Here is a 17,804-nt window from a genome sequence, read left to right as displayed (position 1 = left end):
GAAAGGAAAGCAAACAGAAGTTTGCTTTTCAGTCTCTTCTTTCCTTTCTAGGCCATTAAGAAGTTTTTACATAACACTAAGTCTCTTGCAATCCTTTCCATCTTCTCTCTGCCTAGGAAGAGCTGGCATCTTACTTTTAATACCAGGAGTATTCACAAATTCTAACTTAACCCCAGGACACCAGTTTCTCAAGGAAATGGAGAGACAGATTTTCGCTTTGAATTATATGCTCCTGGAAGAGATTTGGTTCACACTGAAGGCATAAACAAACTGCAAGATTCTGACCTGAATCACTCGGTAACACTTCCACACTCCAAGCTTCACTTGTTGTTTCTGATATTGTCGAACCTGTGCAGGGATCAAGCAGCACAGATCCTGAACCTGGTAAACACAGCAAGCTGCCTAGCATGTTCTCTGCAGCTGCACCTGCAAGAGTAAAGGGAAAGTATATAGTTAAATATATGCTTTCAGAAGACAGCGCTAGTATTAAAGAGCACATTAGAAATGTCCTTAATAAAGTAATTATGAAAGACAATGTTGAAAAAATAGAAGTGAGCAACCAAATAAAGTACAGGACATATGCACAAAATCCTCCTACAGAAAAGCTCCAGTTTAACCAGTGAAAACATACTTATTTAGAAAGAGAGGAGGACAGCTCTGTAGCCTTACTGTTTTACAGCAAGCAAAGTATTTTAACATACCAGATGTACCATCAAGTTACCTGCAATTTCTTGCAAACGATCTTCATCAATATTTGGATCAAAGTCACTACCCAAGACATCGGTACTCCATGTTTCACTCACGGTTTCTGATATATCTCTGTCATCGGTCAACCCCATCATATCACGGATTTCAAATTTACGGAGCTTGTCATCAAGATTATCCTGAGTTGTGGCTACAAAAAAACAAAAAGTTCTCAGTTTTTCAAAAGGCTTCTCCAATTACTTCTAACAGAAAATCTGTAAGAGTACATTACAGGAAAAAAACAAAACAAAACTAATTCTGTCAGGCAAGATATTGTTTTAAAGTAAGGTCCATAAAGCACCATATTATTAAGGTCCATATTATTCAAGAGATGCTGCCTGAAAACAGGTTTTTAAATCACATTTGAGACATAAGAAAATCTCTTAAATTACACATGGTGACCTATCAACCAAACTGATAGACAAAAGGTAATGGATAAAAGCCTACTATCAAGAAACTTATAGATAAGAACTTATTCTATTTTTTAGAATAATCTTTCTAAGACTAAGTTCTTATCAATTGAAAGGACAATATATATCACAGAATCATTAACACTGGAAGGGACCTCTGGAGATTGCCCAAATCTAACCTCCCTGCTCAAAGTTGGATCAATTAGAACAGGTTGCTCAGGACTGTGTTGAGTCACATTTTGAGTGTCTCCAAGAATGGAGGCTGCAGTGTCTCTCTGGGCAACCTGTTCCAGTGTTTGACCAAAATATATTAAACAAGAAGCTATCTAGATGCTTTTTACCAGTTCTCCAATCCAGATCACCTTTTTCCCTTCAAGGGAAAGCTGGTATCAAGCGAAATTTTACAAACAATTTCCTATAATCAACTTAAGTCTCAAAATCTCATGCAAATTCATTTTCCTAACAATGTACTACAAGAAATATTTCTATAGAAGAGAAAAACAATAAAATTTAGAAGTGATTGCACAACTGAGAACATTCAGGTGTTTTTTTTCTGAACTAGACAATTTTTCAAGCTTTTTCCCTAGAATCGTGCATTCACCATCTACAGCACCTCAGGCACTTCTACTAGAGAATTTGCACATGCCTTGTTCATGTTCTAACAGCTGCAGAGCTTCAACACCATTGCTCCCAGAAGGGCCTGCGCCAAGCTCTGATACAGACTCCCCTTCTAAATCCAAAGATGATACAGAATTGGAGCGATTTGAAGGACCTGTGAAAACAGATTGTACTGTTAATCTAACTTGAACAACATTTCCCAAACATACAACATTAACAAGCCAGAATACAATTAGCTAGAAAGATGACAAGAAATGAAGTAATTTCAATATAAAATACTGAGCTGATGATCTTGCCATTCACCATATTTTCTGAGTAGTTCATTATATTAAGATGAACATGCATTTTCTCTACTCTTGATCTCTACTCCACAGATACTTAACCCGTATCATAACTTGCACTTCATGTGTTCAGAGTGCCATGCTAATTATATTAATCTACAAATATTTTACCAAAGATGGCTGGAATCTCACCATTACCATATTTACTTTTAACCAAAAAGTCAATAAAGTCTTTGTCATTCCTTCCTGCCCCCTTCCCCTTCTCCACACAATACTTTATCTTGAGAAGAAAGAAAGAGCAAGAACTAAATTATGGAAGTTATAAAATCATGTATGCCAAGCAATTTGTACAAACCTCTTCAATACCACAAATAAACCCCAGCTTTGTTGCATCTGAGGTGCATGTAAAGGAGTTGTCCAGAGTCTGGAAGCCATTTTGACACATGGAATCGTTTATTAAAGCACAATGAAAAATAAGTCTGAGAACTCTAAGTTTAGAGATAATTTAGATTAGCTTGATAATTACTAGTGCACTTAAAGGATTTTTTTTTTCTAAAACTTATGTTTTCTCTCTTTAAATGTACTTTTTCTTCATCATTCTCAGGCTAGGTTATGCCTTTGTAGGTCAAAACTTAACTCCAGACTTTTTCCTTTGAAGGGCTAACAGAAAAGACAGGCTCTCAGGGTTAAATAGCACAACCTTTAAAATGGCAGAGATGACATGCTGTATTTAACAGAAGCTCCTTTTATTGTTAAAAAATACTAATGGACAAAACTTCTTCAAGACTTAAGTAACCCTTCACCTTCAGATATTCCTTCCAGATTATCACTGCAGAGGGAAAAGCGCAAGGTTTTATCAGGTTTACCATGGAGTTTGTTTTCATCAACAGGGACATCTCCTTGTCCGCCATCTGTAAGCTGCATATTTAAGACCTGGAGGGTGGGCCAGGGAGTGGGGAAAGGAGAGAAACAAAGCTTCCTTAAAAACCTGTTTTTCCGGTCAATTAAACAGCAAACAAAATATGGCACAATTTTTTTTAACCATCTCTAGATATTAATGACAATCAAATTTCTAATACTCCATTTGAAAAAAAAAAACCAGTCATCTCCAGAGTTAGAGCCTGGAGGGAACGTGAGATAAGCAAGAGAGTCCCGATAATAACGGAACCAGCAGCTCACTCATCACCCTGCTGTCTAATATGCTATGGAAACCGATCATCACAAGATTGCACAAGGAGCGAATCCAAACTATTGGGCATGACAGCAACAAAGATCAAAGCAGAATGTTGTTCTATGGCTGGTGAAAGGGAAGACCGTAAAATCAGCCTTGCGCTAACCAACACAGCCTGAAGGCGGCCATGGCAACCTAACAGCTCCACATTCACAAGAAACTGGGTCTGGTGTTTCAAATCTGAGCTGACAAAAGTCTTAGGATCAGCGTTCCAATGCTTTGTCATCCACCTGTGCCACTCAATCCAAAAGACAGAGTATGCAGAGAGCTAACAGAATCCGTTTATTCAGCTTCTAAAAATGGGCACTGAAGTGACAGCTCAAGTTTGCTCTTAAGCATGTTGGACAGAAAAGCCTCTTCCTAAATGGGAGGGTTTGGTTTTCCCACCTTAACACAGTCTTCCACACTCTACAGATATGCTAAGTGATGAAATAAACTTGTAACCATGGGAAATTTGAAAGCTACAATCCCAAAGTTCAATAAAAGAAGCTGAGGATTTTACTTTCCGTTCTGGATTTAATACCTAACTTAAGAGTCACAACCTCATTGTTCTGCTACTGGAGAGTATAAAGGCTGTACTTTTCAAAATACCTGATATTTGATAATTTTCTGCATACCTCATTTTCTGACATCATTCCTGGAGTAATCTGTGGGCCTGTCCCCAGAGAAATCACGAGCACTTCTTCTGGCTGAACTTCTGGGATGGTCTCCTGGGAGGATCCTTCATGGTCTCCATGCTGATCCATTTGAATATTTGATCTACTTCTGCTACGAGTTGCTAAAGAAAAGGTTTTAAAACATAAATGTTAGAAAGCCGTTCCTTGTTTAAGGAGAAAAAATACAACAGAAATACAGAACTAATGTTTTGCATTAGTAACGTGCATACTAATAAACTTAGAAAACACAAAGTCTTAGTAGACTTTGAGTGTTGGAACTGGTGTTTAAAATTGAATACTAGGCTGTGAAAAAGCATGTTTTTAACATAGAAGTTTAGAGAAGTAAGGTATATTGTGTCCTATTCACCTATACAAATTTCTACCAAAGATAATCAGAACTTTCAGTAATTTTAATGGATCCAGATTGCAAATTAAAATAAAAACAAGCAGTGACAGCAGATTGAGTGTTGTGGCTGTAGAGGAACTCCCCAATAGATATACTTGGAGACGGGAATATCAGAGATTTACATTTATTTTCTTTTGAAAGACTGTTCTGCCTATATAGCTTGAAAGAATCTGATACGTATGCTTTAAACATTTTTAAGAACATTCATCTCTTCCCTCTTAAAACAGCAGTCATACAGCCCCACACAACCTAGAGAAACCTTCTAGTCTCATAAGAGATTGCCATTGTACTAACAAAAAGCACCAGAGAAGAAACAAAAAGATCTTGTGAAAAGCCGACTTCTGCACTTGTGAAATTAAGTGTATATGAGTTACAGAAAGACCCTTGCTAAATTAGTTCAGAAAACTATATGCCTGTTATCAACAAAAAAGGTCAAGGCTCCTGTGGCTTAAGATTTTCTAATTTGTTTAGAAGGTTTTTTCCTCCTAAAAAGGAAGAAAATTTATTCTAATGAGTGTCTCAAATCTAGATCCATATAATTTAACACCGAGTGGTTTTATTCTAATGAGTGTCTCAAATCTAGATCCATATAATTTAACACAGAGTGGTTTACTGTGATTATTTTGTGGCTCTTTATTGCACTTTTTTAGTAGCTGCATTTTCCTATGTTTGGCACCTTGGAAGGAAAAAAAAAAGAAATGAAAAAACACCATAAGAAATCAAGATTCCTAAGAATGGCAGCATGATACCAGTTATTTCCTATTTGATCCAGGGAATACATGGCAAGTGTGTGGAAGTCACAGGCAAACTTTGCTTTTAAAATTCTCACACTAAGGGACACAAGGTGTTTTTAAAAACTACATATACACAGGAAGAGTTTCATATTGAAATGAACGAAGGAATCTGAAAAAGCAACTGACTGGCAAAGTAAACCAAATGCATGCTTAAGTATCATAGTCATGTGATATAAATAAAAGTTTTATACAAAGAATGGAAAGAGGGCATTACCCACCAAAAGGGGTTACTAGAGTTATATGAGCTGAAAGATTGGTAGCAGAAGTATCCCAGGCAGTAATGGCTGCCAATTGCTGTCCTGGATTTCGAAAGCATTAAAATGAAACAAAAGAAATCAAAACTTTGAGCAACAGAACAATTTTATACCATAAAATAAATGCTGTTGTGCCATTACTTTATAGGCGTAAGACCAGAACATTCAAAAGTGGAACACAGAGTTAGAACAATATGGGATAGGGTTTTTGTTTGGTTGGGTTTTGTCATTCATCAAGTTATACATATTTTGGTCATGTGACACTAATACCAAATCCCTCAAGTGAACAAGAATATCCTATGTGGTCATATTCCCATAAACACACATTGTAGAAGAGTACCACATTTCTATTTTAAGAGGAAATATCAAAATGGAAGAGTTCAAGATCCAGAAATCCTATTCAAAAAGAAGAAAAAAAACAATAAATACAATATTGTACTACCATATACTAACTACTGGAATTAGACCAGGAAAGAATGAAAAAAGAAGAGAGCTTTTCTTCTCAACACGTGGTCTAAGAGTTTGTTTGGGGTTTTGGGTTTTTTTTTCGTTGTTTTGTTTTTTGTTTTTTTAAACTTATTCCATCCCACTAATTAAATGTCATAGCTTCCATCTTGCCACTTTCCCAAGCAATCTTTCCCCCTAAATCTGCTTCCCATCTTCAAATTTTTCCTTTATTATCACTGCACTAGCTTTACTACCAATCACTCCAATATTTTTCTCCAGTTCAGTCCAGAGTAGGCAGCTCATCACACTTGCATCAAAAAGAAAGAAAGATACCTGATTGCCTATGTAAAAGAAAACTCTTCAGCATCTACAAATAAAAAGTGGGAATTGAAGATGTAGCCAAAGAGTAACCTAAGAGATGACTGAAAAAACAGCACAGAAAATGTAAAGCATTATTAGAAATCTTATAAGTTGTCTGCTTGCTGAAAGAATTTCACAGTTCTCCTTACCTATAGGTAATCGATTTTTTTTGTTGGCTGGAGTGGTTGCAGGAGAGAGCTGTGGGGTATTATAAGGAGTCATTTCAAGGCTGCTGCTTTTCCCTGGTTTGTTCTGGGGCAAGTTTGCCAACAGGTTTTCCAGAGCCATCCGATCTTCCTTAAGTTGGTCACTTGACATTACATTCCGCATAAAGCCAACCTAAAAATTTAGAGTTAGTGTTGGTAAGAATTGCAGCCTAAATTATCAGACCCATTTATCCTATCTGCAAACACATGGGGAAAAACATATATATTATTTCTCTTGACGAACTAAAATATTACCAGAATGGTTAGCTGGCTGTATGTCATGTAAACCACTGTTCTACTCAACCCCTCCAGAAGGTTAACTGAAGACATTGGAGGAGTTTCAACTGCACGTCCATCAATAACTACATCCAGGAAAGCAGCAACACAGCTCTGCAAAGGGAAGAAATAGTTCTGCAATGAGTGACCATTTACTAGAGATTGAAAAGAATACAAGTTATGACAAGAGCTAAATAGCTTACATAATGATGTAAGTTTTGCTTACTACTTTTAAGGTCTCAGGATAATACCATGTGTCATTAAAATCACTGAAGACTGAGTAAGGAAAGCATGCAGTTAGTTTTAGCATTTCTTTCACTGCTTTTCTGCATTCAAAACCTGTCATCAACTTAAACATTCTTCATAAGATTTAAAAAAAAACAGCAACAACAACAAAAAAGCTTCATTTCACAACAGCAGTTTCAGATGTTAAACTAAACTGCTTTATGGTAATTAAACTGCCCCTCCCTGAATCTGCTGAGCACAGTCTAAAAGCAAAACAAGAAAGCAACAAGCTGTTATCACTTTCAAACTTGCACCTGACTTAACATTACTTGTATAATGAATGTATAACTTGCAGAATTACAATTAGCAAAAAAAAAGGAATTTACACAAGCAAGCTAACAGTTTTTTTAATAAATGTCAGTACATCAAGAATTAGTTTCACTGTTCTGATGAAGTTAATTTCAGTATTACTAACATAGGAAAGGAAATGAAATGCTGAACAAAAAGCAAAACTGTACAGAAAAGGAACAAGTTCCTTGTGCTTGCAAGTTATTTTTTTAAACTATACTTCATAAAAAAAGTTGTCTTTTTTTTTTCATGTTCAGTAGAAAAACAGACAGTAATTCAGCATTTCAGTTTAAAAGGTAACATGCTTTGATTTCTTTTTAGCTTTTTCTCTTAAGAAAAGCATTATGTCAGAGTAGAAATAAGAATCCCTGACTCTTAATTCTAGTACTCAGTATTTTGTTCCCAGCTCTGTGCAGGATTTCACCTGCTTTTCAGTACATGTAACTCATAAATAAGTTAACTACTTGTGAAGTCCTTTGATATGACTTAGAAGAAAAAAAGAGCGAGCGAGAGGGAGGGAGAGAGCATGCGCACATGCATAGGACAGCAGAGGGATGGAGGGATGAAGTATGCATATAAGGCTTATTCTTTTCTAGTCTTGATTCTTACTTTGTCAAATTTAGCAAGGTTGCTCTTCATACGTGGATCTCCCTCTTCAGAGCCTGTCATTGCCAATTGCTGCAGAAGTCTCCCAACCTGAAATCAGAAAGAACTGTTAGGAATACAAATTTCAAAGATTCTATTATAGAAATTAGTTAGGACAACTCTTCCATTCTAATTTTTTTTTTCCTCTCTTCATTTAATACTCCTAGAATTACTCCTGGTTGGACACAGTCTTGCCTTTGCTTTTAGGACAGAAATAAATTAAAGAAGTTTAAAAACAGCAACAAAAAACAAAACCAACCACACGCACAAAAGGCTGTTATTGCATTTAACTCGAAAATCTGCATATAGAATATGCTAGGAGTATCCATACTTCCTACCTTCCCGGAAACAAAGCATGTTTGCTTTTAGAACGTGGCAGAACTGAGAGTTAAATCTAGACCACGTTAAATCTAGATATTTTTAAAGATTGTATATATTTTATTAAGTATATGCTGGGGGAGGTGAGGGAGAAGAGGGCTAATCCTTGTTTCAGAGCATATATTCCTTATTAATCTCCAACTGCAAAACTTTCAATTTTAAAGAATCATCAACTGCAAGTCTTGTTATAATACACAAGCAGTGATACAAGACAGGAGTGCTAATGTATTTTAGAAAAGCACTGAAAGACCTCAATCAGGATGAAAGCTTCATTTGGATAATCATTATTCAGAAGAAAAAAAAAATGTTTAAAGACTGTTACTGTCCTGAAAACTCACTGGGAATACTACATAATACTATATACTATAATATACTGTGGGAATCACTTAATTGTCTCATTTATATACAACACTAAAAAGTAGGTTTTGTTACTTTTGTAAGGAATATCCTTATTCAAATGAGTATTGTTTAATACCCTCAGGCTACACCTCTGTACACTATCATTAAATTCTCCAAGTATTTGCTCAGAGACAAAATTTTGTCATCAGGGCTGGGGAATACTCTAAGGTCTAACAACACAGTACCTAGCTACCCAGCAGAAACGCTGGTCATTATATCAATATTTAATTTTTGTTTTAAGCGTCTGGCATAATGTTTAATATTAGCAAAATCAGCAAAATATTAGTTTACACACATTCTAGAATTTGTCTTACAGTCACATTTACACTTAAGCTTCCATTCTTTACAGCAGCTTTTATAAAGTACATTTGCAACTCTTATAAGACATAAAGGAATACATGCTCTCAAATTTTTAAAAGTCAGTATTTTATAGCAAACGGGCAGATAAAATTTAGAGTGCACCTTTCAGCAACTATGACATATATTGTTAGCATTCATTTTATAGGTAGCAGGAATACTTTTTACTTTTACTGTAATAACATCAGTTCTAGTGAACAAAAACACCTAGAGGATTTTTAATATAAAAAAAACTGTTTTCTTTAGACTAGCTTAAGATGACTCATACCTGCATCAGATTAAATCTTGCCACCTCGTTTATAGGAGCATCAGAAATTATCCCGTACTGTTCAGGGTTAACAATTGCAGGACAGATGAAACATGCTAGAAGAAGATCTGTGCACATTGCTCTGACCTCCCCAACCTCCAGTCTGTCTACACATGACAGCGTTTTGTACATCTGTGACACGATCCATCTCAAGCTGTGTGGAAAACAGTACGTATTTTGCTTGAGATAGCCAATGAATTTGTTCACCAAGGTCACCAGCTTGGCCTCATTGGAGTCGACCATCTCTTGGACTCTTTGCTTGAACTTTTCTGTGCCTTTCTCTCCAAATAACTTCTCCTGTTGTATTGGAGAGAATCTCTCAATTAATTTGTTTGGATCAGTTTCCAGGTGGTCTTCATCTTCAACCAGAAGCTGCATGATCGGCTCATGTAAAGTTGCAGTAAGAAAGAGTTTTGCAGAAAAGAGTCCTTCAGAGAAAAGTTTGAATAAGATGCTGAATGCACAGGTGCCTCGTCTCAAGAGCCGCCTAGGGTTGTCACTTTCCTTGAGTTCAAATTCAATCAAGTAACGAAGTACCTGTAGGAGGTAGCTCTCATCCTCCTGCATGATGCAATTGCCATAGATGGAGGTAAAGACTGTGTGAATGACACTCTGAGTGTTGTCCTGGTTCAGTTTCTCTCCAGCAACCAGACAGGATGCAATAAGCCTAGGGTTCTCTCTCAATCTGTTTAGGAATTCTCCATAAGCAGTTTCCTGAAATCCCAACTGCTTATATCCATCCACAAACTGTGTATCTTCCAAGATTTTAGCATGCTGACAGCATTCAGCCGGAGAAGCTTCAGCACTTGAAAGAAAACCATTGAAACAGTTTAAGTAACTTTTAAGCCAAACAAACTTGTTAAAAAATGCCACATGGTGAATTAACAAGAGTGCTACCAAGGAAAAAGCCTTTCCATATTATTTAATACAACTGATTTGCAAATTCAAGAATAAGTAATGTTTGTTCCCATAAACTTCAAACAGCATATATTGAAAAAGATAGTAGTTTAAACAGCCAACAAAAAAGTTTCAGGTGAGTCAGATTTCCTAGTTCAGATTTGTTTCAAAACTTTACTTTTTTATGATTAGTATAGCACAGCACTCCAGATACTAAGTGTAAAGTCTGATGAATTTGCTGCAACTCACAGAAGTTTAAGAATCTGTTTCCCTCAGCCCCTCTCTACACACCCACCCACACACAGTCACCTTGTTATGATAAGTCTGTCCAAGTTAATCCTTTGCTGCTTGGAAATCCATGCTGTGCGGTACAGCTTTTCAGCTGTCTTCAGTACATCTGCATTGAGCCTTTGAATAAGTTGCTTTTCTGAGTTTACATAGAGTCGTTCCTGCTTGAGGTGATGAGCCAGCGTGTGAATATCCAGCTTCACCATCTTTGACAGTGAGCAGACTACACAGTACTCACTGAAAGAAAAAAATAAAAAGGTGAACCCCATTAGTTACCAAAATAAGTACTAAAAGCCCCAAAGCAATAAGCAGGTTATAAACATACAGTGAACAGCAAATACTTCTATGCCCCTTCCCTATTAGCATATTAATATGCTCTCTCAAATCACAGGCCCACCTCCTAATGACCAAGTCATTCTCTCCTAATGTAAAGTTTCATAACTGCCAATTTCATTAACCACTTGTCATATCAGCACATAAGGGACACTTGCATATTACTGAATATCTTCAACTCAAACTCCTCAGGTGAAAGAGGGATGTAGCGCAATGCTACAAAACTCTTGCACCACAGTTCCAATACACAAGATGAGCAACTGGCCGTTGCTTGGAGAGAGGTGGCCATTAGTACAGTTTAGGTGACACTCAAACTCAGGAAGACGAAGAGGAGTCCCACTCCGATACACTGTCTGGTGTACAGGGAAAAAGATTTTTGTAGTTACTATTTTGTTCTAAAGTATGTCCCCATAACACAGCACCATCCGAGTATTTGGATGTGGTAATCTCTAGTCCATTAAAACAAAAGAAATGTCCTCTCTCATCTGTACATAAGAGGTACCAAACTCCCAAAACACTAACTGATCATCTTTGCTAAAAAAAGAGCCAAAAGCATCAATACCCAGACAAGCCCAAAGCTTAAAACAAGTCTGAAGCCTCTGCTCAACCGTAGAATTAATTCAGCAGAAAAACATTCTCAAATATTTCAGCTCAGAAGAATCTTTGAGGTCCACGATCCAAAAATGCATTTTTAAAAACAGAAAAACTGAAACAACCTGAGGTTTTCCTATCACATCAGGGACAAAAAAACTACACAAACCACCATTATGTCTCAATGTAGCATCAACTAACTCCATAATTAGAAAGCATCTTAGTTACCAATTAACTGCTACATAAACAGAGTACCATACCATTCAAAACAAGTTCAAGGAGCTAGTTTGTCTAAAAATTAACTCTACTGAAGATAAAACCATCAGTTGCATTAATGCTAACAAGAGAAGGGGTACAACCATATAGACCAGATTATGTTTCCATGGAATTAGTTGCTTCATGGCTTCTTCACCACCAGAATTAACAGCCATACTAGATAATTCAGGAGAAAAAGGTTTGCCATTTAGATATAATTATATATGTCAAAGCTGTCAAGTGATCTGGTGACAAACTCTTCAAAGCCATGCTACAGTTAAATGAAAAAAACTTACTTCCCACAACCTGTAGTCACTCCAGAGGAGCTTTGCTTCACAAGACCATTTATTCCATGCTTGAGAAACTAAGAATAATTTACCATGTACTGGCCTAATGCTCTTTTTTTTAAACTGTTTTAAAGATCTGTGGTTCACTGCTCAGCATAGCAGGAGATGATCCTCTCTGAAGAATACAGATTAGCTCCCTAATTAGGCACAGGCTTTACATTTGTTGGGTTTTTTCCCCCAGTACATGGAGAAAGCCTGATAACCAGGTGCACTGACAACCATCACTGCTCCTGGAGTATGTAAATGAATTCTTTCATCTATAGATTTAACCTAACAACCAAAACCTCATCAAAGAGGGAAACAGATGCTGTTACAAGTCTTTATTCATGAAAAGTTTTAATCTAACATCTGATGGTTTAAGACCATTCCTACGAAATACGACAACCATGGATATAAAGCTCTCCAAAAAACAAAACAGCACAAAAAATAATCAAAGGGTTGCTCAAAAAAAGAAAAAAGAAAAAACAAATGCTCATGTAGATATCCTATCTGAAGTTGAGATTAGCAAAGAACTTCAAGGATACAGTAATTTGTTTTTTTAACTATGGCAGTCTCAGATAAATAAATAGAAAAAGAAACACTGATGTTGCTGCCAAAGTTCTTTCAGAAAGAAACGATGACTACTTGCAACAGATTTCTTCTTAGTCACAGAATTTTAGAAAACACGACTAGCAAAAAAACCTGCTAGTATCAAGCCTATTACTGTATTTGCAAGGTAGTATAAGCTAATTATTAGACTTAGCTATTGATATCAGCAGGATACATTCATACAAATATATGTATTAGTGAAATCTGTAGAACTATCTCCTGTCTATTCAGATGCTTTCCACTGTAAGGCTGTACCTAAAATTTCTTAACAAGTCTTAACAGTTTTAGTTGACATTTCCTATTTTAAGGTGTCTGCCTGAAAGCTTCATTTTTCTGGATAAGAAGTTAGTCCAGGTGGTTTTCCCGTTCGTGAGCAAATATTGGGAAGGAATGAGGGAACCGCATGGGGTACCCCTTATGAACAGCCTGGTGACAGCTTGCGTTCCTAAATTTTGAAAATTGACAAGATAAATGTATTTATAATGAGTGATGCAGGTCTAGAGACTCGCCTTTAACAGCAGACATGCCAATTAACCTGCTTCTTAGGTGTCTCATATACTTACAAGTAAAGTTGCTTCTCTTGTGGAGAGTTTCACTCAGTGTCATTTTTTTAATAGTGAAGATGTTTTCAGCATCAAGGATGGGCTTAGAAGTCAGTTAATGCTCAGAAAGCAAATAATACTCCCACACAATCTAGTGTCCTCATACACATGCATAAAATCCATCTAACAAGCAAAGAAAGCTACAAAACAGTAGACTAGATCAAACAACTACAGAAGAGTACTATATCATTTACGATGCCACCTGAAGAAGGGACGATATGTTTTTTGCACATACTCATGAAGTTACCCAATATAAAAACAATTTGGACATCTCCTGATGATACTGTATTACAACCATTAAACAAACAAACAAAAAAATCCAGAAAAACCTAAGCACAGAGTAACTGAGAAGTTTCACACTGTTATGCTTTAAAAAAAAGAAAAGTTATCATTAACTGTGAACTTCAATTCTGAAACAAAATAAGGCTCAGAAGACTACTACCACCTGCATCTGTGCTGCTAAATATACTGGTTCCATGACTACTTGATAATATCCTACAAATATACCACTATGAATGCATCTATCTTATCTGCCTCTACTGCAGAACACCAAATATAACAAGGGTTACAGGAGACTTGATTTGGAACTGAAATGTGGGAGGTTAACAAGTACCACTGTATTGCTGAGAACTGAAGTCCACTGGGCAGGAAACTAACTGCATGACAGCAGTTTTTATCCTATGTACAAGAAAAAAGGAACAGTAGCTTCCATGTTTTATAATCCTCCAAAAAAACAAAACTAATTTGACTGCTAGTGATTGCTACTGAAATCCCCCCTCTACAGAAGAGGGGTTCCTCATTATCTCTCATTCACCAGCCTTAAAAAAAATAAAATAAAAATATTATGAATTCACAGGAATACACCGAGTAACAGTGCAAACTGAACTTTATCTCCACCTTCCGTTTCTAGGAGACATTTGAGAGCATTAGAGCAGCACTGTAAAGAAGGTAGCTTAATACATATAGTACTTCAGCAGGCTTCAGACTGGCTCAAAAAAAAAAAAAAAAGTGGCATAGTCAAACTAGTTGAGCAAGATGCACATGCTGTTACTGTTGTTCAGATACTGATATTATTAACACCGCCTATCTTGAAAGGCCAAGCTACTGTATCATTAATACATCTGTATGTCACACGAACCCCTTCCAAAAAGCTCTTCCCTTCACGATCTTTAATATTTAAGTATTAAGAGACAACAGTCACACTCTCTATCTTTCCCACACCACACAGAAGTTCACTCCACACCAGCACTTCGGACAGGATCTTTAAGAAACAGTTAGCCACAGTTACATATTTGGTAAGGGCAGTATTAGAACAAACAGAACAGCAACGGCTTTAGCTGGTACTAATTCCAAAAAGCTGTTTGGCAGACTAGCTTATCAGCTTCTCCTGAATAAAAAGGTGCCCATAATTATCCAGTTACCTGGCTTCTGACTACCAAGCATTGAACTGGAAATATTAGATACCTGTAAGTAATTGCATAAAAGAGACAATTTAGGAAATTTAGATATCCAACATTTTGATGTGGCTGAAGAAACAACACATTTTAAATAATTCCTTTTATCTACAAATTATTTATCAATCCTAGTAATTTCATTTTGATACAAAAACATTTGATTTTCTGTAAATTATTTCAAGACTGCTTAGTAGCTATCAAAAGCTGTGACAAGGCATGGAAAACTTTCCACAACAACTAAAATTATTTCACTTCACGATGCTCCAGCACATCAGCAACAAAGACTGTTAGGGTTGTGTGACCTGACAGCACCTAAGATGTTTTTTCCTACTGTCAACATGACATAAGCTTGTTTAGAACCCCAGGCAATCAATGACTTTAAGCAATTTATGTCTAATGTTTATCAAAGTCCTGGAAAACACTACATTTAATCTTCAGACACTGAATTCAAGATTACAAAGCAAGTGGTTTTGTACCATGGCATACAGAAACAAGTGACATCTCTATTAAATATTTCTGCAATTCACTTGACAGAAAAAGAGATTAAGAAAAGCAGTAAATATTTTAGTACACCAGATTCTTCGTCCTCCTTCAATATTTTCTGCTCAGGGTTATTTGCTCCTCCCGAGTCAAGCTACACAAGATTCAACTTCCAAAGCAAGTTTGGGCAGATCCGATGTGGGCAGGGCAAGGCAAGGCAAAACTGAAATCACTTCATCTTATTTAAAAAAAGAATTCCTAAGCAAGCTTCAATAGCTTCCATGCTAATTCACCCCAGATGAAAGCATCTCTTTCTTCATTAATATTTATAGTAACAACTAACAAGCCTTATTTGTTTATATAAGCTACAGCATATCTCCTAAAGTCGAGCTCAAGAAATTCATTTTTCAGTACGATAGTTCACCATGAATGGGGTTTTACCTGCTGAACTCTCCAGTTACAACATCCACCATCTCAAAACATGCATACAATATGCAAAATGCATTTCAATTAGTTACAGTTCAACTACCTAATCAATATTAATATGAAACTCATACCTCAAATTTTTTTCTGCCCAGTGGCTGCTCTGCAACCAACAGTGAAAACACTATCCAGTAAGATTTAACATATATGGGCACAGATTAGCACAACTATGACTTGGGCAAACAAGGTAGCTAACACTATTAGTATAATATAGAGGGGTTTAATCAACTGCCTACATTAGCGTGATAAACCAATAACAGTTGTCTTACGTTCTTCTGCATGGATTTCCTACACAAACAAAAACCCATCCTCCTACTTCACAACCCTCCACCATGAAACAGTGCAGGGAGAAGAGGTGAAAGTCGCTTTATTACAGGAACTACTTCATAAAAGAGAGACTATAAATATTCCCAGCACAGAGTTTAGAAATCCAAATAGCATTAGGCTTTCTTTGGAAGTCTTTTTCTTCAGCGGGGGGGAAGAAAGGGGTGGATGAGGGAATCACTAGTATTTTCATCCAAAGTGAACATCCTTTAAATCACAGAAAGATTAGTTGAAAATCATATACTTCTCACCATGTGGCAGATCCCCAACATCTACATCAATAATGATATTTAGTGATATCAAGATTTTTGTGGGAGGAACACCTTATTTCTCATGCCTTTTACAGGGCTTACCAGTAATGCACAGGATCAGTTGGCCACTAAATATCTCTTATGGTATCCCTATGTTGCATAAAATTAACAGAAGCATATGACTATGTTAAAATCTACTCCAGTTGCTTGTGATGTTAAAAAGAAGGGATCCCTTTAACTGAAATTTTACTAGTATGACTCATGTAACAGAGGTGCAGAAATTGAAATCTCTCATACTGATAAACACAACCTGTTCTCTTATTCTTATCACTGGAACTAGCTCTCTTCTTCATCCTGAAACATCTCAAATCTGCAGTCCACCATAAAGAACAACTGCTATATCAGGACAGCATACACCCTTCAGGACCTGACATACCACACACCAAAATCTTCATGTGGCCAAAGGCCACAAGACCTCAGAGAGTTAAGGGGAAGGAAAAAGTATGCAAAGGTGACAGCAGCTCTTACTACAAATAGGGTTGTACTGGGTATCCACTGAGACCCAAAGCACTACAGAGGTACTGGCATCATCAGTCCCAGCTAGCTTGCTTCCTTGTACAGTTTAGAATTTAGACCAAGTCTGAAACACAAGAGATTTAATGCAAATATAACCCTGTATCTGTTAAAGTGACTAGAGTGCAACTTCAGCAGTTTCACATTACAAATCATCGTCTAGATATTAACCATCTCTTTATCATTTCTTCTTTTTCTTACTTCATCTGCACAAAACTACCATAATATCTTGCAGCAAAAACTTCTTGAGTAAATTTTTAAACAAGTATTGGAATATCTTAAATACTTTGGAACCCTCCCATAGCAGCAGCAATCTAGAAGCCTGTTTCCTACAAGCCACCATCCTATTTGTTGCTGCTTTTATAGAAGCGCAGTATTTAAGATCTCACATACTGTCCTTGCCATTCCCCCTTCCATCATCTTCAGACTGTAGCTTCTACTTGTGAGACAATTGCACCTTCCACAAAAGAGCATTCTACCTAACAGTAAATATAGCATCATACACCCGGTTTGAGAACTTAATTCTAACAGCATGAGAAGCTCTGTTCCTTCAAAGAGCAGAGTATCATGACTTTGCAAGAAAAAAGACATAGTCATTTGATCAAGTTCTTCAGCATTAAGGTTCTATTAGTGTCAGAAAAAGGAAGTCATGATACTCTTCAAGTTGCAAGTTTTAACCCTTTGTCACATAAAAGCGATAAACGAGAGAAGGTACTGACATTTGTGCCGAGCCACTTAGAGCTAGGCAGCACATTGCCCGGTCCCGCAGCAGCTAAGCGCAGAGAGGGCCACAGCCACGAAGCTCTTTGATCCTTCGCGCACCGCTTACAGCCTCGAGAGCTGCCGGAGAGGAGACAGGAACATGGCAGGTAGGACGGGCTCCGGCTCGAGGCAGCTGACGCGCTCGCACAAGCAGGCACAAATAAACACTCAAGCAAATCTCAGGGCCAACTTGGTCACGGTCCCGTCGCCGCGGCGCTCGCCGCGCCCCGCCGC

At 37.0% G+C, this 17,804-nt stretch overlaps 1 protein-coding gene across 6 annotated transcripts in view; it reads right to left on the bottom strand.

Moving 5' to 3' along the window:
* Window positions 1–17,804, bottom strand: part of GAPVD1 (GTPase activating protein and VPS9 domains 1) — a 37,619-nt gene that overhangs the window by 15,452 nt on the left and 4,363 nt on the right. For 2 of the 6 annotated variants that reach the window (XM_026090528.1, XM_026090537.1), the window contains exons 3-12: window positions 10,549–10,764; window positions 9,304–10,147; window positions 7,866–7,952; window positions 6,663–6,797; window positions 6,351–6,540; window positions 3,902–4,062; window positions 2,857–2,986; window positions 1,801–1,926; window positions 722–895; window positions 286–426 (exon numbers count right to left, since the gene is read on the bottom strand). In XM_026090528.1, the coding sequence (XP_025946313.1) occupies window positions 286–426; window positions 722–895; window positions 1,801–1,926; window positions 2,857–2,986; window positions 3,902–4,062; window positions 6,351–6,540; window positions 6,663–6,797; window positions 7,866–7,952; window positions 9,304–10,147; window positions 10,549–10,733 (2,173 nt within the window). In that variant the 5' untranslated portion in view covers window positions 10,734–10,764. Of the gene's footprint in view, window positions 1–285; window positions 427–721; window positions 896–1,800; window positions 1,927–2,856; window positions 2,987–3,901; window positions 4,063–6,350; window positions 6,541–6,662; window positions 6,798–7,865; window positions 7,953–9,303; window positions 10,148–10,548; window positions 10,765–17,527; window positions 17,690–17,804 lie in introns of those variants that run through there. The other 4 variants (XR_003257637.1, XM_026090547.1, XM_026090510.1 and 1 more) reach the window with 4 other exon arrangements.

Source organism: Apteryx rowi, unplaced genomic scaffold, assembly GCF_003343035.1.
Source record: "Apteryx rowi isolate R43461 unplaced genomic scaffold, aptRow1 scaffold_120, whole genome shotgun sequence".
NCBI lineage: Eukaryota > Metazoa > Chordata > Aves > Apterygiformes > Apterygidae > Apteryx > Apteryx rowi.
This window is presented reverse-complemented; position numbering and strand designations above follow the sequence as displayed.